The sequence below is a fragment of the Stegodyphus dumicola genome, chromosome 6, assembly GCF_044657685.1.
Source record: "Stegodyphus dumicola isolate Sdum_Otavi_A_Nest chromosome 6, ASM4465768v1".
In the NCBI taxonomy this organism is placed as follows: Eukaryota; Metazoa; Arthropoda; class Arachnida; order Araneae; family Eresidae; genus Stegodyphus; species Stegodyphus dumicola.
In genome coordinates, this window is record NC_140773.1 from 214,679,664 (window position 1) to 214,701,344 (window position 21,681).

At 34.2% G+C, this 21,681-nt stretch overlaps 1 protein-coding gene across 1 annotated transcript in view; it reads right to left on the reverse strand.

The window, feature by feature from the left end:
• Window positions 1-20,069, reverse strand: part of Cib2 (Calcium and integrin binding family member 2) — an 80,896-nt gene extending 60,827 nt beyond the window's left edge. Inside the window, exons 1-2 of the mRNA XM_035363809.2 lie at window positions 19,940-20,069; window positions 18,444-18,478 (exon numbers count right to left, since the gene is read on the reverse strand). Coding sequence (XP_035219700.1) covers window positions 18,444-18,478; window positions 19,940-19,990 — 86 coding nt within the window. The 5' untranslated portion in view covers window positions 19,991-20,069. The remainder of the gene's footprint in view (window positions 1-18,443; window positions 18,479-19,939) is intronic.
• Window positions 20,070-21,681: the final 1,612 nt, after the last annotated feature.

The following is a 21,681-nucleotide window of genomic DNA, read 5'->3' on the forward strand; positions in this document are numbered from 1 at the left end:
TCTGTGAACCTTATCTTTATGCAAAATAAACCTTACTTACTTTTTACTTCCTACTAAGAAGTAAAGGAAGTATTGTAACCGCGAAAAATTTCTGTTATAATATTCCAACGAAAATATCCATTTTGACTGCTCTCGAATCCATTTGAACGAAGTTTTTGCGTGACATTTGTACGTACGGACAGAGTAAAGGACTATTTTTTTCCAAAATGGATTAAAGTGGATTCAGAGGAGACTTTTTATGACATCAGTATGCACGTATATATATATTTCGCATAACTCAAAGACGAGTAGTCGTAAAACTTTGAAATTTTGTATATGGGACTGCTATAGCATATAGATACTCACCTTCCTCTTTCGTTGCAATAGACCTCACTAAACTTATATAAAAATACATATATATAAAATTAAAGCATCTAAAGTTGATATTAAATTGGAATAAAAGCAAGGCTATTCTTCAACAATATTAATAACTGCAACCGTGTATAAGAGGTTTAACACAATATCTAAACAAGTCAAAAATAAAATAAGAATTCATAGTATAACAAACAAGAAAAATAAAAATGTGAAAGGGAAAATATACACAATTATAAAAATATAAAAAATAATCCCATATTGCCACTGTATTACTCGGCTCGGTAAGTCTAGTTACTTCCTTGTACGAAGTAAAAATGAAGTAATGTAATCGCGAAAAGTTCCAGGCAGCATATTTCAACGAAAATATCCATTTTGACCGCTATCGAATGCAATTTAACGATGTTTTTGCGTGACATCTGTACGTAAGGACAGAATAAAAGACTCTTTTTCCTACCAAAAAATTATAAAACTGCTTTAAAATGAATTCTGAAGAGAATTTTTCGTGGTGTCTGTACGTACGTATCTATGTATCACGCATAACTTAAAACGAGTAGCCTCAGAACGTTGAAATTTTGTATATAGGACTGCTATAACATGTAGATGTGCACCTCGTATTTTGGTTGCAATCGGCCGCACCAAACGTATATATATATATTTATCTACTCTGTTTCCCGGCTCAGTAATCTCAGTTTCTTTACTCTTGTATGTTTGTAAATTGTGCATTTTTTGCTTTAAAAATGATTGAATTGTGTTGTTCATATCTTCCGGTTAAGGTTTTATGCCTTTAACAAATCTGCAAGCAATATTTGTACAATTATCAACAATTTAAAAGCTGTTTAAGTGCGGTTAAGCCTAATGTTTAAATAATATGGCGGACATGTTTGTTTACATTTAAAACAGCAGAATAGTAGATTTGTTGCCAATCTAGAGAGACTAAGCTTCGCAACAACAAAGATAACGCCTTCATTTATTATAGCGAATTAAATCATGCTTAATCCTTTCTGGAATTTTTTCGAGGAAATAAGTGTCGCGAAGTGAGAACTGAATTAATTGAGTGAGAAATACTGAACTGTCTGTGAAAAACTGTTTCTTTTTGGTTTTGTTTGCTTCATTTTTTATACATCATTCTAGCTTTATTATAGTATTTGAATAGAACATGTGGCAACGATTAGATAATTCTTTAAATGATATACATTTTGTGCATTCTGAGTTACAATATGATTGCGCACATCCTTAACAAAATTAAAGAAAAGAACAGGCTTCGAGAAATTTATCATAGAACTTTAGACCCCATCGATAAACGAAATTTCAATCAAGCTAACAGAATAGTTAAAAAACTCATCAAAGAATATAAAGACGACAGCTGGAACACTTTTGTTAACAGTCTATCACATATCAATTACTCCGTGTGGAAAATTGCTAAAGCTATTAGAAGAAATAAAGATGAAATAAAACCTATTAATTACAATAATAAAGTTCTAATTAACCCAAAAGATATTGCAAACGCTTTTGCCAAATCATATGAAAATCAATTCACTGTCAATCCTTTTGTTAACGCTAATGATTCATCAGTCATTGATCACGTGAATCAGCAGTTAGAAAGTTTCAAAAATCAGACCAACCCACCTACTACACTCAGAGAGATTACAGAATTAATTCGAAAATTAAAACCAAGAAAAGCTCCCGGTTATGACCAAATTACTAATAAAACCCTGCAAAATTTACCAAGAAAAGCCATCCTGCAACTATATTACATCTTTAATGTCTGCGTATAGGATTTCTTCGTAAACAATGGAAGCATGCGATAATCATTGTCTTGAAGAAACCTGGTGAACTGTACTCAGGAGCTGGTTGACTTTCTATTTAATAACAAAGATTATCATCAGAAAGATATTTACTTTATTATATATTTATTAATCATTTTGTTGCTGTAGAGGAACGATCTGGCTCCAAAACATTTCAAATTCTCAATCACAAAGCTGTAAGATTTGTTACAGCAAGTACACAAAAGAAAAGAATACTCAATTCAAATTACGTAGGTCGAGAGTATAACGCGCTAGCAGCGCCTCCTGTCGGCAACTCTTAATCACTACTGAACACCTGGGAAAAATGAATCTTCAACTTCAGATTACAGACCCATCAGTTTAGTTTCAGCTGTTGGCAAGCTGTTTGAAAGATTAGTCATCAATAGGCTCACTAAATTCGCTGAAGACAATAATATTATTAAGGAACATCAATTTGGATTTAGTCATGGATTTAGCACCACCCAACAAGTTACAAGAATTACTGAAATCATCGATGAAGCCTTTAATAAAAAAGAAACTGTTGCTGGCATCTTCATTGATATTAAAAAAGCGTTTGATAAGGTTTGGCACCCAGGCCTCCTTATCAAACTTATCAAAAACAAATTTCCACCTGGATTAATCCTACTAATTTCAAGTTTTTTGGAAAACAGAACTTTTCAAGTTCGTATTAAGAACGAGCTATCTAATATCAGTGTAATGAAAGCAGGTGTCCCTCAGGGCTCGAATTTTTCACCTTTTCTTTTTAACATCTACATAAATGATCTTCCCAGCCACAAAGATGCCATTATCGCCTGCTATGCAGAGGATACTGCAATTCTCAGCAAATCCATCAATTCGCAAAGAGCCATCCAAAACCTCCAAAATGCAATAGACTATATCTTCCCATGGTTTAACGTTTGGAAAATTAAAATCAATGAAAGCAAATTCACTACAATTTATTTCCAAAAGAACCCTTCCAGAAGACATCTCAACAATATCACAATTAATAATATCTCCATACCAAATGAAAAATGTGTTAAATATTTAGGCGTTTATCTCGATCAAAAACTAACCTTCAAAAACCATATCGAAAATATCTGTAAAAAAGCCAACCAAGCAATATGCAGTATCTATGCACTCATAGGGAGAAATTCTAAACTTAGTCTCGCTACGAAAAGAGTTATTTATCTACAAGCTATCCGCCCGATTTTACTGTATGCTTCCCCAGCGTGGGCTGCAACTGCAAGAACTCATCGCGAAAAAATACAAAGAATTCAAAACAAGACCATCCGAATAATTACAAATGCGCCTTGGTTCGTACGAAACAGCACTCACGAAATCACTGAAATTCTAAAAGCTTCTCATAACTTTTTTATGAAATGTGACAGTCATCCTAAGAATATCATCAAAAAACTAGGAAATTATGATTTCACAATTGAACAACGCCACAAGAGGCCCCGCGCTATTCACCATAATAGTCGGTGGTAATGTACATATCTTTGTTTTCTTCTTATTTAGCCAAGATTTTACTTCATTTTCTTTACTTATAGATTTACTTATCAAATTACAATGCGCTATGGACCTTGTTCCTGCCAAAGCAGGTAGACTTTGTATGTAAATAGTTTTTACGCTTGTGAAACGTTTCAATGTACAGCAAATTGTGTTTTTCATCATTTCACTTTCCAACTATTGCTTATCAGAAGAATAATTTTTATGGAATTTTAAAAATGCCTTACACTACATCCTGCAAGAGATGGCGCAACCAGAGCTCCAGTCAACTAAAATGCTTTTCATGCCTACTAATAGATGGCGCCACGCGATGCCTCATTTGTTCAAAGTTTACTTATTCTACGGACGGCGGCACAGGAGCTTCCGTTGCTAGTAATCTCTGAGTTCTAGTACAGGATGTGCACAAGTACTTCCATATTATTGGATACAACTTACTAGATTCCTCAAGCATTTAAAAGTCAAGTATAATATATTGGTAAAGGCCGTTAATGGTCGATTGCCTCTTACTAAGTGATAAGACATAGACATAATTACAATATGAACGAAATATAACGCTGTTAAGTGAACCTAGCACCAGACTAGGTGAAAATATAGTGAATCGCTATATTTGAACAAATATTGTGAATCGCTTAAACAAATATAGTGAATCGCTATGGTAAACAAATATAGTGAATTTTAAAGAGTGCATTTATTCTATGTTGGTTTATGCGCTATCGACGAAGTAGATTTTATTCAATCCAATAAGTTTAAATGAAATGCAAGAAAAATTGCGTATAATTTAATATTCCTCACAAGGAAGTCATGTGATATACACATCAGATTTTTTTTTATTCTTATATGTTGGTTAATTGGGTACTTTTTGCTTTAAAGTGGATGAATTATGTTGTTCGTATATTCCGGTTAATGTTTTATGTTAGTTAATGTGCATGCAATAGTTGTAGAAGTATCAACAATTTAAAAGTTTATGTGCGCTAAGCCTAACGAGGCTGCCATTTTTTTTACATGTGAAACTCCTAGTAGAATATTGAATTAAGTTAGTTGGTGCACTAACTTCAGTGTCTTTTCTTCTCAGTGTAACCAAGAGTTAACTTTAAATTTTGTGCACCGAAAATTTTGTCTTCCTGACCACTGGCCGAAATTCCAATTTTAATTGTAAAATATTTTTTTAACTGTTTTGAACTGTACTTGATGCTATGTTCTGTATTTTACGATTTTAATGACGATTGAGTTTTTACGCATTTTTTCCTTGTCGCGAAGTGAGAAATGAATTGATTTAATTAGATTTTTATTTAAATTTCAAGGCTATTAATGCGTCTTAATATTCTCCAAATAAAATGAATATAAGTTTTGAAAACAATGCTCCTATGTACTGCTCATTCAGTCTAAAGAGCCTGAAATTTATTGGCTAACTAAATTCTTTATTTCTTACTTAGGCTTGCGGAAAACATAAGGTTTTTAGATTATTTCTTAGACTACGCTTAACTTTTTGAATCTCAAGGAAACGTTTAAACATCATAGATAACTTCTATTAGTTCGCTTCTTCACTGTTGCTGCACAAAACGATTTCAGAATATATCCAACAGTGCTTAACCCGGGCTCAAAGTCAACATTTGCTGAAGGGAGAGCGAAATCAAAATCACCCTACTTCCACAAGTAACAGCAGAAAAGAAAAACGGTTGCGGATGGATGGTGAAGACTGATAAACAGAGAAGAAGATGAAAAACAAAGACTGATGACCTTGGAGAGAGCACTCAATCTTCCCAGCCTCCAAGAATCTTATTAACGCTCCTTTCTTGCTGGTCGCTTGAGAGTTGATTTCCCAAAAATCCCTCTTCAACTAGAATCCTAAGTTACGAAAGATAAACAGTAATTTCATACGGCCGCACACTTGCCGAGAAGTAATTATTATAACTATTACTACTCTATTCTGCAGCAACAAAATATTTTCTATGAAACTGATGGTAATCTATAAATGGGCCTTGAAAGTGTTGAATTACTTACCAGGTTTGAGAAATGAGTTTTTTAGCCCAAAGGGCGTTGGCCCAGAAGGGATTTTAATTCCGTTTCGACATTTTGCGTCGAAAGCTTTAAATGTCCATTTTACTTTTCAAATTGTTGCCACCAAATAATATCTCCCTGCGTTATATTTAAAAAAATTAAATAATGTAGAATCTGCATAAATCTGCGTAGGTTTCTCGCACTGTGGTAAAACAACGGTACCTAGTGCCATCGAATTTTGAATAACGTAATCCTCTACCGAATATGGGCATCTGAAAGTCCTAATTTGGAATTTGTTTTACTATCGATTTCATATTTTCTAAAACTTTAACGAAATTTTGATTTAAACTCAACAATTTTAAAGCGAACAAAGGCAACGTTGTACAGAAAAAACATTTTTATCTCCAGCGCGCGAGACCGTGTATCGGTAATTCTAAACATATGCTCATTTTAAAATTATTTTGCGATATTGCTGTTGAGCTTAATTTCCTGGTTTAAGTGCAAAGAACTTGATATTTAATAAATAAAGGTAACACACAAAACGTTAAAAAAACGCCTCTTTGTGTGTAATGTAAAATCTGAAAGCTTTCAATTTTTTTTTAATATTTTTTTTTATTATTCATTTAGTTATGCTTTATTTATAGGGGAAGGTGAAGGCTGTAAGCAGAGAAAACACTGTTAATGAAATAAAAGTTTTATCATAAGATAAAATGATATCATTAAAAAGGGTACTCATATTAAGGAAAAAGGTAGTAAAATGGTAATTACTATAAGAAAAAGAATTTTTGTCATGATGGACAAGAAGTTAAAGCTTACTTAAGCTATCATATTGTAGAGTCATTAGGGTTTTTTGGAAGCAGGAGAGATGAAAAATATGCAACCGCCTTCGCCGAGAATCGAACCACAGACCTCTGGAATACCGGCCCAGCGTGCTACCGTTACACCACGAAGGCACGCTAGGGAAGTGGGAGAAATACCTTATAATATAACTAGAGGAAAAGGACCCATCCAAAACAAATTTTTACCGACCCATCCAAAACAAATTTAATGATAGTTTTACTTTTTAATGCGACTATATTTCTTTTTATTATTGCAGCTTAAGTTATGAACATGAAACATAAGTTAATAAAACACTAAAACATCCCATTAAAATGTCCATTACGAAGATTTGTAGATACTTGCTGAATTAAGCTTCTGCATTATTTGCTAATTAAGCTTTCTATTAAAAAAAAAGTCTTTTAAATGAAGAAAAATAATTTAAAAAGATCTGAAAGATTTCAGTTCCCCCAAAGGGACCTTTTTTTTTTTTTTTTTTTTTTTTTTCTATTTACGCACATACACAGTTCTAGAGCATTTCAGCTAATGTCTCTTTAGGCTAAAAATATTTAAAAACAGTATATCTTTAGAATTTCCGATAGATAGTCTCGCGCGCTAGACCATAAAAATGTGTTTTTCTGTACAGTGTTGCCATTGCTCGCTTTGAAGTCGTGAAGTTTGCTAATCAAAAATTCTTCATAGTTTTACAAAATATGAAACAGATAATAAAACAAATTCAAAATTACGGCTTCCGGGTACCTCATGTTCGGGTGAAGGATTACATTATTCAAAATTCAATGGGTCTAGGTACTGCCATTTTTCCTCAATGCGGGAAACATACATATATTCAAGCTGATTCTTCTTTATTTCTTTAAATATAATAAAGGGCGATAATATTTAGTGGCAACAATTTAAAAATTGATACACCGTTTATAGTGAACCGATGAAAAATGCCATTTCGAGATTAATAGCCCTTCTGGGCTAATGCTCCTTTGGGCCCATAACTGCACGTGAAGTGTTATTGAACAACTGAAAGCTTATTTACCTTAGTTTCATATAAAAGAGGGCCTTGTTAAACATTTCGTAAAACTATGGATAAAAAGCGAGCAGGGAATTCTGTGAGAAATTTCTTTACACAAGTGAATTTTAATTCCTTGATTCTCTTGGGATTCTCCTGGGAGAACCTTATCCCAGTCTAACAGGTAGTCAGTTTACGAATATTGTCTATCGTGTATAATCCCAAGGCTCAAGATGTTCAGTTAACAGCTAAATTAGAGTAATTAATTAGTCGTCTACTTTGCTGAATGAAGTGAATTCTTGGATTTTTATTATTATTCATTAGGATTTTTTTTCTAATGCAGGAGTCTTGAAAAATGTGCAGTACCCTTGCCAGGACTCGTACCTGTACCTCTCGATTACGCGCCGAGCGTGCTACCTTTACACCACAAAGGCATGCAGGAAGGAGGAAGAAAATACCTTCTATACTCCCCCTTTTAAAGGGCGACTATGGATTAGGGGATCAAATCACCAAATCCTGGTGGTAAAGAATCCTCATCCAACACCTTTCTTAAATCGAGAGCCACTGTAGAGTCAGTAGGCTTTTTGAAGCAGGAAGACGTGAAAAATATACAATGCCCTTGCAGAAACTCGAACCTGGACCTCTCGAATACGCAGCGAGTGTGCTAACCATTACGCCATAAAGGTATGCAGAAAGAGGGAGAAAATACCTTATATGCTTCCCCTTTGGATTAGGAGACACACGAACTTACTGTAAGAAGCAACTGAATTAAAATAAATTTACCGCTCTAATAATGTTATTTCTTCTTGTAATAACTTCAATAAATGGGATTATTTATAATTCAGTATTTACTGTTTATCGAGTTTGGTAGCAAGCAAGATTTATTAAACAAGATTTAAGCCAGGTACAGCAAGATTTGCATATCTAGTTTTGTCAATTAACATAAAAGCTTTTATTGTTCTGATTAACAAATTCCAATCACCAAATCCTGGTAGTGCAGAATCATCATCCACCAAACAACCAATCACCAAATCCTGGTGGTGGAGAATCATTATCCACCACCTTTTAATTCGGGCGCCACTGTAGAGACATTAGGTTATTTTGAAGGAGGATACATGAGAAATGTGCAATGCCTTCGCCAGGAGCCGTACCTGGACCTCTCGAATACGAGCCGAGTGTGTTACCGTGTTACCAAGAAGGCAAGCAGAAAGAAAGGAGGAAACACCTTATAAGCTGAAAATCCTTCACTGAGCCAAAATGAGAACACTATTTCAAAACTGAAATGAGGTTGAGAGTAAGGAAAACTTCCTTATTCATACACTTCCTTCATAGTAAAAATGTTTACTTTCATTGCGCTCTTTATTACATCATTTAGGATTAAATGATTTCTCTTGACTTAATATTAAATTTATTGGAATATGGGTTAGTTGTAGGTAAGCGTTCTCTACGTCAGAAATAATGTTTTCGTAATTATTTACAGATAATCGTTGATTACATATGCAAAAATCCTTTAATATGTTCCAAAATTTATCGTTTATCTTGAAGAGTTTTGCGAGGTTTTTTTTATCGTTATTACTTACATATCTTTTTCTCATGTAAAGGCAGTATCGATAATCGTTACTTGCCTTTACACTCTGTACCATCCGTTAATACCTTTCACAAAGATATGCTTTAGTTTAATTTCCTCGGTAGAGACATAAACGCTAACCATCCTGAGCTTTTCCGATATATCCAACACATTGTGATAAAAAGCGACATTGAGAAAAATCAAGCAGAAATTAGATGTTGTAATGGACTTCCAAGTATGATACCGAGTTCTTATATTAATAGTAATATATTGTTATTATTATATATATTTTATTAAAATTAGGAACTAATTTACAAAGGAGGGAAAAGTCCGTGGTACTTGGTAATAGCTAAAATTCTTGAAATGCTTGTAATCAGAAATTTACTTGCGCACTATTGGTCCAGTAGATAGGGTTGCTAAGCCATAGGCAAATCCAGGCAAATAGAGAAGGAATTGCAATAAAAACAAACTCTCAGATGTGCCAGTGTTTTCATGTTTTTACTTCCTTGTACGAAGTAAAGGAATTATGCTAATCGCGAAACATTCCGGGTACCATATTTCAACGAAAATATCCATTTTGAACGTTATCGAATGCAATATAACGATGGTTTTGCGTGACATCTCTACGTAATGATAGAATAAAATACTCTTTTTCCCCCAAGCGAATTATAAAACTGATTTAAAATAGATTCAGAAGAGATTTTTTCATGGCGTCTGTACGTATGTATGTATTTCGCATAACTCAAAAAAGAATAACCTCAGAACGTTGAAATTTTGTATGTGGGGCTGCTATGACATGTAGATATTCAAGTTCGGCTTAGACCCCTTATAACTTTAAAACCATCGAGTGAACAAAACTTGATGGACTGTGAAAACAAAACTGTTGCTATGTTAATGACATTTGGTGATATATCAAACTTGTCGACTTTCTGGAAGTTACGTGAAAACGCGTTTTCGAAGCCCTAGGAGAAATTTTACTCGAAGCTTCCAAAAGACCATACTAAACCCATATTATTATTATTATTATTATAAGGGCACAGCCCCAATCTTCCTAGTCGGCACAAGCCGGCCGTATAATCAAAAAATGGGACTGGCTAGAAAAAAGAATAAAGAAGAAAAAAAAAACACATAAAGTCCAAAATCTGAGTCTCAGTGCCGAATTCCAACTCTGTTAGTATTTATAATCTTCATTATTGTCTCTACAAAAACTTTCAAATTTGAATAGTTCCTTTTAAAATCTTCTTTCTATATTTCTCTCTTGCACTCCGGATAAGCGTACATTCATCGACGAAGTGCCTGGCGTCCCCAAACTTATCACAAATTAAGCATTTATCATTATTCTGTAGATGGAACGGATTAAAATAAGCCTGGAAACGCCCATGATTATTAGTCAGTACCTGATTTATATCAGCATTATTTATAATATTCATTTTCTTGTTTAACTTTATATTTTTCATTAAAGAACTAGATAGAACCGGTTGTTTATTAGCTCTGAGTGCTTCAGAGAGATGCTATTTAAAGAATTGCCTGAATCGCGTTTTAGAGTTTACTAAATGAGTAATAACGATAATTACCGATATTTCTCGTATACTTAGAAGAATTTGCCTCATATTCGCGTTATCTACAACAGCAATTAATTCTGCTGTAGGATTTTACTAATTGAAATAAATCTTGATTTCTTTTTACTCAACCATAGTGATTATTTAAAGAGACATCCACAAACCTTAATTTCGAGGTTAGTTAGCTGATAAACATGCAACATAACATTTTATGTTCGATAATGCTTTACTACAACTTGTTTTTAATTTTGTCAATAAATAACAGTTAAGTTTTTTCTATCGTAGTACTAGTCAGCTTTTTTAAGCTTTGTGTCTTATTGCGCAACGCGGAAATGATATTCTTTGTTCTCTGTGGTAAACGCAGCTACATTTGATTTATGTCAACTTTTGCAAGTAAGCAAAACGAGTTTGGAGTTTGGAATCGTATATAAATCATCTCATCTTCCTGAGGAGGCGGACTGTAGATTCCAGCCATCATATAAACGCTTTTCAAGTCTTTTTTTAAAATTATATTTTTAACTACTAAAAACACAATTTAACGCTGTTTTTACATCTAACTGAAAAGGCGTTATAAATGGCGTGCCATGTGTTTCAAAATGCTTTTTTTTTTTTTCTTAACCCTGAACTTTAGTGAATGCCTTCACTGCAGATTTTAAGAAACAAAATTATAATATGCATTTGCACTTCCGCAGACGATAAACTTGGATTTTTTAAATCACTAATAATAAAACAAAGCGCATATAATATATTTTAAATATGATAAATAAGTTATTCTTTAAAAAAAAAGTGTAGAGAAGGTAGAATTTGACTAAAATTTTGTTGCGCAAATGCTTAAAATCAAATTAATGCTTTAAATAAACACTTCGTCTACACTGTATATAAAATAATGATAAAAAAAAAACGAAGTTCACAGAAGTCTTCTATAGTTACAGAATTGCGAACATTTATGAAGGAAATACCTGTAACGTACACAGAACCAGAATAAGCTGTAAACTCTACAGAAAGTTTTCGAAAAGTTTGCCAAAGAACGTCTATGTTCTCGCTATCAGTGGAAGTCAAGGAAAGAATTTATAGTTTAAAAAAAAAAAAAAAAAGTTATTATTTCTGCACAGTTTCAGTTTTGAAATCGCGTCACTCATTTTAAGTTCAGATCGCCGTTGTTGCGTTCCTGCTATCAGTTTATAAGGTATTTCTCCCGCCGTCTTAGCACGCCTTCGTGGTGTAGTGGTCAGCACACGCGGCGCGTATTCAAGAGGTCCGTGGTTTGAGTCTCGCCAAGGGCATTTCTCATTTTTCATCTCTTCTGCTTCAAAATAAGCTAATGTCTCTTCAGTGGCGCCCGAACTAAGAAAAAGATGGATGATGATTCTCCACCACCAGGATTTGGCGACTGGGTCCTTTAATCCCCAGTCGCCCTTTAAAAGGGTGAGTATGTAAGATATTTCTCCCGCCTTCTTAACATGCTTTCGTGGCGTGGTGGTCAGCACACTCGGCGCGTATTCGAGAGGTTCGAGAGGTTCGAGTCTCGGCGAGGGCATTGCTCATTTTTCATCTCTCCTGCTCTCAAAAAGTACCTAAAGTTTTTATTAAAACTTTTAGATGGCTCCGTGTTCGTTTACTCTTTAGAATAATACAGAACTTTCCAGAACAATGTAGAACCTTTAAAATAGAATCTAATTGTGCTCATATTAGTTTTTCATGAATGTTTTGATAACGATGAAGAAATTGGCTAAAGTGATGGTGATTTTCCGAAAGCTTATATCCGAAAAAAGACACAATCAATAACAAAGCAAGTACCAGTTCTTTTTAAAACCGTTATACAGAGCCGTATTATTTCAGTTTTGTTCGACTGTTTTATTTGAGCTTAGTAAAATTTTTCACAATTCACATCGGATCAGAATGAGAGGAAAATTACAGTCTACTTGAGATTTTGGAAAAAGTTCCCTTGAGTCCTTTCCTCAAATGAAGCCTCTTCACTCTGCAAAAGCCCGAGCAAAGCCGGGTTCTTCAGCTATTAATTTAATAATAGATAAGACCGAAAGAACGTGTCTGTTTCTATTATGAATTCCTTAACTGACAAACTGTGTGATTGGAAACGTTATCATAGCTAAGTCCATTCAGTTTTCTGTTTCTGTTGCCGTTTCTTTCCGACTTTGTCATCCAAATTAACAAACGTTTGTGCATAATATACGCAGCAATAGCACCGGACTCCGTTGGCACTAATTCCATTACGAATGATGTTCAAGTCATCGAAGAAAAGAATATGATCTTGACTTTCGATTGGCTGGTACACGTCTCAGAATGTGAACTGTTCCTCAGATATTTCTAAACCACCGTCGAACACCGAGGCTTCTTTGATCAATACCTTAGGCTCAAAATGAGATACAGTAGAACTCCAATTATCCGAATCAATTGCGACCGGACCCCATTCGGATAATCAATTCAAATTCGGAAAATCCAAAATTTTTCCCGAAGAAACGGTCTGCATACAGTCACCTGTCTTCATCCGTTTTTAAGCAGCCAGGTGGCGCATCCGTTTTTAGGCAGCCAAGCCCAAAATCACACTCAAGCTGACACTTCAACGCAGTTTCAAGGCCGGCAAACGCTTCACGAACTGATGGTCCCGTTTCTGCTTCAATTTCGACATTAAGGTCATCTTCTTCCTCGACACTTTCTTCTCTCACACTTTCAATAAGTTCATCATCATTTAGAATCTGAAACTCAGGTTCTGCCGAATCACATACCATTCATTCTGCTGTATCCTCAGCGCTAACTTTTGAACATTCAGTAATTTTGAAAAGAATGTTTCTTAATTCCCGAAGTGACACGTCATCCTCATCGTCTCCTACCTCTTCACTTTCCTTTTCTTGAGCTTCTCTTTCTTTTTCCTCCTTTTCTTCTTCTTCTTCAGTTGATTCTGAAAAACTCTGAAATTCTGAAAGCGATTCGGATAGTCTGAGTTCGGATAATTTCAAATTATGCTGTACTAAGCCGAAGGCTAGTTCTGTTTGCAGTATAACAGGAACTTTGTCATCCCGGGTTATGCCACTTCATATTTCGTCTATAGAGAAATATGTTAACGCTCTCCGACAGCCAGTTTCATGCACATAACAAGCTTTATCCGCGAATTTTTTTAATACACTATGCTTTACAAGTTAATGAAACTACCAAAGGCATAGTAAATCGCAGATATTTAAGAGTATATTGAAAGGCAAAACATAGTAAATATGAATTCAGAAGTCAAACAACAAAAACCAGCGTTATATTCACAAAATTTTCACAGGACTAGTTTCGATGGTTTTACCGAACCATCATCTTCAGCTGCAAAACCGCAAATGAACAAGATAGGAAATAATGATTAGATAAGATAAGGAAGCCTGGACAAGAATAAGCAAGTGGCGCCATCTGTTGGCGAAACCAGAACTAAAACATAATTTCTCTAAAAGCCGAAGGCAAATTTGGATTGGAATTAGGATCGTTAACTAGAACAGAAAGATTTTTATGAATGTGAAATGCCTCTAGAAAATCCAGTTCTCCAATGGAAGATGTTTTTTGAATAATTTTGGCAGCAGAAAAATTGAAAGTGTGATTTTCGGACCAACAATGTTGAGCAACAGAAGACTTCTGTGTTTCCTTTTTTCTAACATATGCCTCATGTTCTTTGACGCGAAATTTTAAGGCTCTCTTAGTTTGGCCAATGTAAATTAAACCACACTGGCAAGGAATCCTATAAATACCCCAGGAATTCATATCCGGAATGGGGTCCTTGAGTATAGAAGTTGGAATTTTATTGATGGGAGAATAAACAACTCGAAAGTTAAATTTCTGCAAAATATGTGCAACTTTATAGCTAATTGATGGAAAGAAGGGAATGACAACAGAATTTTTATAATCTCCTAAAATAAGAGTGTGGCTTTTAGTGTGTTGAGATGAGAATTTTTTAACTGCTTGATTAATAATGTTGGGTGAAAAGCCCCTGTCAATAGCTATTGCTTTTAAATAATTTAGTTCTTCGTCAAGGGCTAGTTTGGAGGAGCAAACTTGAAGAGCACGGAAAACATAGGAATAAAATGAAGCTAACTTTTGTTTAGTCGGATGACATGATTTAAAGTGTGGTGGAAGGCAAACCGATGAAGGTTTACGGTAAACTGTAGAACTGAAGTTGGATGTGTTACGTGTGACCAGAATGTCGAGAAACGGAAGAGAATTGCAAGTCTCAAGTTCAAAAGTGAACTGAATAGCAGGATCAATAGAATTCATTGTTGAAAGAACTTTATTTAAATCATCTTTATTACCTTCAAACAGGATAAAAGTATCGTCTACGTAGCGGAACCATGCCGGGAAGTTTAAAGTTTCAAACAATTTTGATTCATAATAATGCATGTAGATATCAGCCAGGATGGGACTGAGGGGGCTTCCCATGGCTAATCCCTCAGTTTGCTTGTAATATTTATTTTGGAAAACAAACTGTGTTTGTTTCAAACAGAGTTGAGTGAGAGAAATTAGCTCATCAATTTCGATGCAAGAGAAATGAAATTCACGAAGTCTGGTTTCTAGACATCTTAATGCACCCTCCACTGGGACATTGGTGAATAATGATTTTACATCAAAAGAAACCATGAGTAAATTACTAGGAGAAATGTTTTTAACCTTTTTTACAAACTCTAGAAACTAAATATTTAGCTAATGGATACGAGGCAGTACCTAAATTTGATACAATAGGGCGGAAAGGAATACCACTTTTATGAATTTTGGGAAGAGCATATAATCTGGCACAATTCGCAACAGGTAGGATAAGCAAATGTTTTAAGTTGCTTGAAATGATTTGCGAAGATTTGATCGCAGTTTTTATTTTGGATAAGTCCGAAGGTGAAGGATCTTTAGGGATCGGATTATATGGTCCTTCGTTTAAGAGTTTAGTGACACCATCGATGTAAGTGTTCTTATCCATGACGACTATCTGGCCACCTGCCAGATAGTCGTCATGGATAAGACGACATGGATTTGTCGTCATGGCAAAATAAAAACTGCGATCAAATCTTCGCAAATCATTTCAAGCAACTTAAAACATTCGCTTATCCCACCTGTTGCGAATTGTGCCAGATTATATGCTCTTCCCAAAATTCATAAAAGTGGTATTCCTTTCCGCCCTATTGTATCAAATTTAGGTACTGCCTCGTATCCATTAGCTAAATATTTAGTTTCTAGATTTTCCACTCTATTAGACAATAACATTTACACCATAAAAAATTCAATAGAGTTTGTAAAAAAGGTTAAAAACATTTCTCCTAGTAATTTACTCATGGTTTCTTTTGATGTAAAATCATTATTCACCAATGTCCCAGTGGAGGGTGCATTAAGATGTCTAGAAACCAGACTTCGTGAATTTCATTTCTCTTGCATCGAAATTGATGAGCTAATTTCTCTCACTCAACTCTGTTTGAAACAAACACATTTTGTTTTCCAAAATAAATATTACAAGCAAACTGAGGGATTAGCCATGGGAAGCCCCCTCAGTCCCATCCTGGCTGATATCTACATGCATTATTATGAATCAAAATTGTTTGAAACTTTAAACTTCCCGGCATGGTTCCGCTACGTAGACGATACTTTTATCCTGTTTGAAGGTAATAAAGATGATTTAAATAAAGTTCTTTCAACAATGAATTCTATTGATCCTGCTATTCAGTTCACTTTTGAACTTGAGACTTGCAATTCTCTTCCGTTTCTCGACATTCTGGTCACACGTAACACATCCAACTTCAGTTCTACAGTTTACCGTAAACCTTCATCGGTTTGCCTTCCACCACACTTTAAATCATGTCATCCGACTAAACAAAAGTTAGCTTCATTTTATTCCTATGTTTTCCGTGCTCTTCAAGTTTGCTCCTCCAAACTAGCCCTTGACGAAGAACTAAATTATTTAAAAGCAATAGCTATTGACAGGGGCTTTTCACCCAACATTATTAATCAAGCAGTTAAAAAATTCTCATCTCAACACACTAAAAGCCACACTCTTATTTTAGGAGATTATAAAAATTCTGTTGTCATTCCCTTCTTTCCATCAATTAGCTATAAAGTTGCACATATTTTGCAGAAATTTAACTTTCGAGTTGTTTATTCTCCCATCAATAAAATTCCAACTTCTATACTCAAGGACCCCATTCCGGATATGAATTCCTGGGGTATTTATAGGATTCCTTGCCAGTGTGGTTTAATTTACATTGGCCAAACTAAGAGAGCCTTAAAATTTCGCGTCAAAGAACATGAGGCATATGTTAGAAAAAAGGAAACACAGAAGTCTTCTGTTGCTCAACATTGTTGGTCCGAAAATCACACTTTCAATTTTTCTGCTGCCAAAATTATTCAAAAAACATCTTCCATTGGAGAACTGGATTTTCTAGAGGCATTTCACATTCATAAAAATCTTTCTGTTCTAGTTAACGATCCTAATTCCAATCCAAATTTGCCTTCGGCTTTTAGAGAAATTATGTTTTAGTTCTGGTTTCGCCAACAGATGGCGCCACTTGCTTATTCTTGTCCAGGCTTCCTTATCTTATCTAATCATTATTTCCTATCTTGTTCATTTGCGGTTTTGCAGCTGAAGATGATGGTTCGGTAAAACCATCGAAACTAGTCCTGTGAAAATTTTGTGAATATAACGCTGGTTTTTGTTGTTTGACTTCTGAATTAGTATTTGTTCGGCGTGTTATTGTGTCTTAATAGTAAATATGTTTAAAGCTGTAACCGAATGGCACGATGAAGCTTAGAAAACGGAGTTTAAAATACTTAAATTCTTTTGCCCTCAGTCTGATGATGGATGTCTTCTAAATCTCTACTTTCAATCAATACTGCATATTTTTAGAACTAATCTGCATGGCCTTAAACAGCAAGCTAGTAGTCAACTATTTTAATCCCCCCAAAAAAGCATTTTACCAGAGATCTTAAATTCTTCAATTTTGTAACGTTAAAAAAGTGCTTCAGCTGTCTCAGCGGTTAAGTGCTTAAACTCTGTATGATAACTTTGTGATAATATCTGTCTTGCTGTCCAATGAATTTGTATGCTTTTTTGGTTTACCTTTAACTGAGGGTACCAGCTTGATTTTGGCAAATGTTGGTGACATAAATGTTATTGCAGCTCAATTTGCTCTTTAAACATTGAAGCAATTAACACATCTGACCGAATATCGCCAAATAAATATTTTGCAAAAAATTGCCTAACTAGTGCTGGTATCTGAAAATGAACCATGTCTTCTTTTCCCATTCATAGCATCGATATTGTTACGAAAAGCCCAGCTGCAGTAAGATAGCTTCCTCTTCAAAGAGGGGTTAGGGTTTCCAGAAAGTGGCAGGGTTGTCAGACTTGGCGCGAAATCACCCATTTGGTGGCAAAATAGGAGATTTGCCGTAAACGGAACTAGAATATTCTTAGCAATTTTCCTGAGAATATTCTCGAAGGTAGGTTAAAGGTATATATAACCTCTCTGTACGCAGAGTAGTAGTGTGTCTTGAATTCGGAGATTAGCTTGAGAGCGACCGAACCGAGTCCGGAGCTGTACTTTAGTGCTCTGCCGTGAAGTTGCCTTCAGCGCTGTAGCCTCAAGGCTGCGCTGCTGATTGTTTCAGCGCGTTTATCGTAGTTTTTCGACGACTGTAAACGTGTCTTTTGAACTGTCATGTGTAATACTGGCGAATAAATTGTGTTTTATTCTTCATCAAGCGTTATCATCAAATTCACCAACCCAAAGCAACAGTATGAAGTGATTAAATTGTCTTGCATTTTTCTTTGACAAATGTATATGCTATATAGTAAAAATTATCTAATTATTTTAACTTACCTTAAAATTTCCTTCCTCGTAAAAAATGTACAGTCCTGTGAAGTAACAACATAATGTTAGGTTTACTATAGAAAAAATTATCTTCATTTTATTAACAATCAAAAAAACAAAAAAAAAAAAAAAAAAAAAAAAAAAAAACTCTTGATATTCCAGAATTTTAATATACCTGCTTCTTACCATCGAAGTTTACTACCACTTTCTTCTAACTTGCATAAGTGCATAAATGTTTAGCGATTGTTGATTGCTAAGATAAAAAACGCATTAAATACACCGAATTGCTTCAAAATGATTTCTATCAAGGAAAAATTTTTAAAACTGGAACTGTATAGTGACTGAACTATTAAAATAATTCATAAAAGTTGCATCTGTTTGTACGTTCTTTTAAAGCAAAATACAGAAATAAACTAAACTGCAAAACTTGTGGAATTCTTTTAATAAAAACTACTTTTAATTATTCAACTTCCGAAACTCTGCTTATTGATTGTATTTCATTATTAATATTTTTTAAATTACTATTATTATTACTTTAATTTTTTTTAATTCTTATTATTCTATTATTATTTTTTAAATATTATGCTTGCATTTAAATTAAATTTTAATACACAATATAAGTTTCGATGTTTCTGTATCTGAAGCAATATTACTTAATGATTCAATGAATTTAATTTTTTTCTGCTTCCTGAATTCCTATTTAAATTTAAAAAGATAATAAAAAGTTTTTATCTGAAAAGAGGAATAGTGATCATTTATTTTAAAAAGTTTTATCGGAAAAGATAAATAGTGATAATTTATATTTAAAAAAATTTATCTAAAAGATAAAGAGTGATTTTTTTTAAAAGATGATCTTTAAAAATAATCAAAGAAAATTTCTGAAACATAATTCATCAACAAAGGAATTGAGTTTCATAGCTTATTATATGTGAAGGACAGCTAATTCAGTTCAATGATTTTAATTAAAAGTTAATCTAATCAAATTACTAACTAATCATCATTAACTATCTAATCTAACTCAGCTCTTTTTTTTTTTTTTTTTTTTTTTTTTTTTTTTTTTTTTAATAATTTAGGAAGTATTTGCAACTGAAATTAGAGGATAAACGAATAAAATTCCCCCAAAGATCTTGGAAACAAATTATTTTGATTAAGGAATAAATGCTTTTAAAAAATTCCGACAACTTTCTGGAGGATAAGTAAATTGCAGTTTAGCAGAAAACTCCCCAAAATAGACAGCAATATGATTTGCTTGAATTTTCTCAATAAAAATTTTATTTGTAGAAAATGTTTATGATTTTTTTATTATTTTAGAGTGCTTAATTACTAATCCTTTGAGAATTAAAATTTCATTTCGAGTCTGACTTATATTCAAAAACGGTTCTTTTAAGATTTTAAAAATCTAGTTGCGAATATTTAACTCATAAATCACATCTACGATTTTATATATAGTTTAGACAACCTAGTTTCAAGGTTTACATGGATAACAAAATGCAAAAAAATCTTACTTGGTAATCTTCGAGTTGCTCTTCCGTAAAAGTCACCACTTTGTTGCCCATATGTTAGCCAGGAACAGAAGAAGTTTTCCTGGACGTAGTTTGCTCCAGGATGCTGTCCTCTCTCTGTCTCTTCGGAATCACGTGATGCCCATAATGTTATATGCTTCACGACCACACCCTTGGTAACTCATTTCCTGCCGTTGATTCCCACCCTTTCGAATGAGACATTCGATTCCCTGCCGAGGATGGATGACATCGGAAGAGAAACTTCCCGGAGAGCACATAAAATTAAATGGGAATCTCCTCCATTGTTTGCAATTAAAAAGTAGGGCAGATCTTTCTTTCCTCCTGAAAATTTTATGTAGCTTTGTAAAAGTGTCCTTTATTGCCTTTCTTAGTGCATGTATTTCTGGGAAAAAAGGCCATTACTAAGGAAAAACAACCTCAATATTTTAAAGCATTTCTGATATATGTTCAGGCATATGGGAATTTTATTTTTATTGTATTCTAGCTGAGAAAGTAAAAAATATTTTACAGAACGGAATTTGATCAAATGGCATGATTAAAAAAAAAAAAAAAAAAAAAAAAACGTCGCAGTTAAATGATACTCTCCTAAATTACTTAATCGTCAGTAACTATAGTGTCACAAAGCAGACTTTAAGGCCTCATGAACTTTACAGTTTAAGAGATTGAAATATTCAGATGAAAAACAGACGCAGATGAACAAGTTAGAAACCTGTTAGAATTGTGTCCAAAACCAAAACCTGTGACACTGATGAACCCAATGAGTTCGAAAATAGCATTGTGAATACGCTTACATGCTATATCCCACTAGCATACTTGCGATAAAGAATAAAATAACACACAATAGTATCATAAGAATTATGCATTCAAGTTCTCTTTATAACTCAAAATGTAGGTAAATTTTCAGATCTGTTAAGAGTCATGAACTCTAACATTTCATACTATGTTAACTATCCCATCGCAATGAAAGGCACAATGATTAGAGGCCCACCGCGACCGAGCGATAAAATCGCTGAACACTGGGTAGTTCAGTTCGAGGTTCGAAACACCGAACGGGCTGGCGCGTTGGCGTTTTCGTGGTGTAACTTGCATACGAGCCAGTTCTCCTTAGAAAATCCAAAGGGATCGCTTTCCTTAGGCTGATAGCCCTCGAATGCTTTGCCGTAATGACATAAACCAAATCAAATGAAAACTTCTTGCGGGTGTAATATCCGTATCCCCTCTACGGTGAACCCTGAGCAACTCAGTCGATGACAGCTTGAAGAACAACTATTTAACCATTTAGGAGAAAGAAAAATAATACAATCAGTACATTAACGTTGTACTTCGTCCAAAGCTACGCTTCTAGAGGTTGAAAGAGCTGATTAAATTAATTTTTTATGTTTTTCCGTGTAAAATATTATCTGCCATCTTATCGCGGGGTATAACTGGAAGTACGCTTGGCTAGCAATCGGGAGGCCCGGTGTCCGAATCTCGGCAAGAGCACTACTAATTTATCACTTTGCCCTGACCAATGACTCTATATCCTATCTATATATATGTCTTACGTGATTATGAACCCAATTTTCATTAGAAAGTCCACCACGAAAGTAGTCTTCCCAGAATTTTCTAAAACAGAAATACGCGATGCAGAAAAATAGCAGCGATAGGCAGAAATATATCTGCTTGGAACAAAATTACAGTTCAGGAGCATAGTTGTTCGTTATAATATTTGGATCATTATGAAT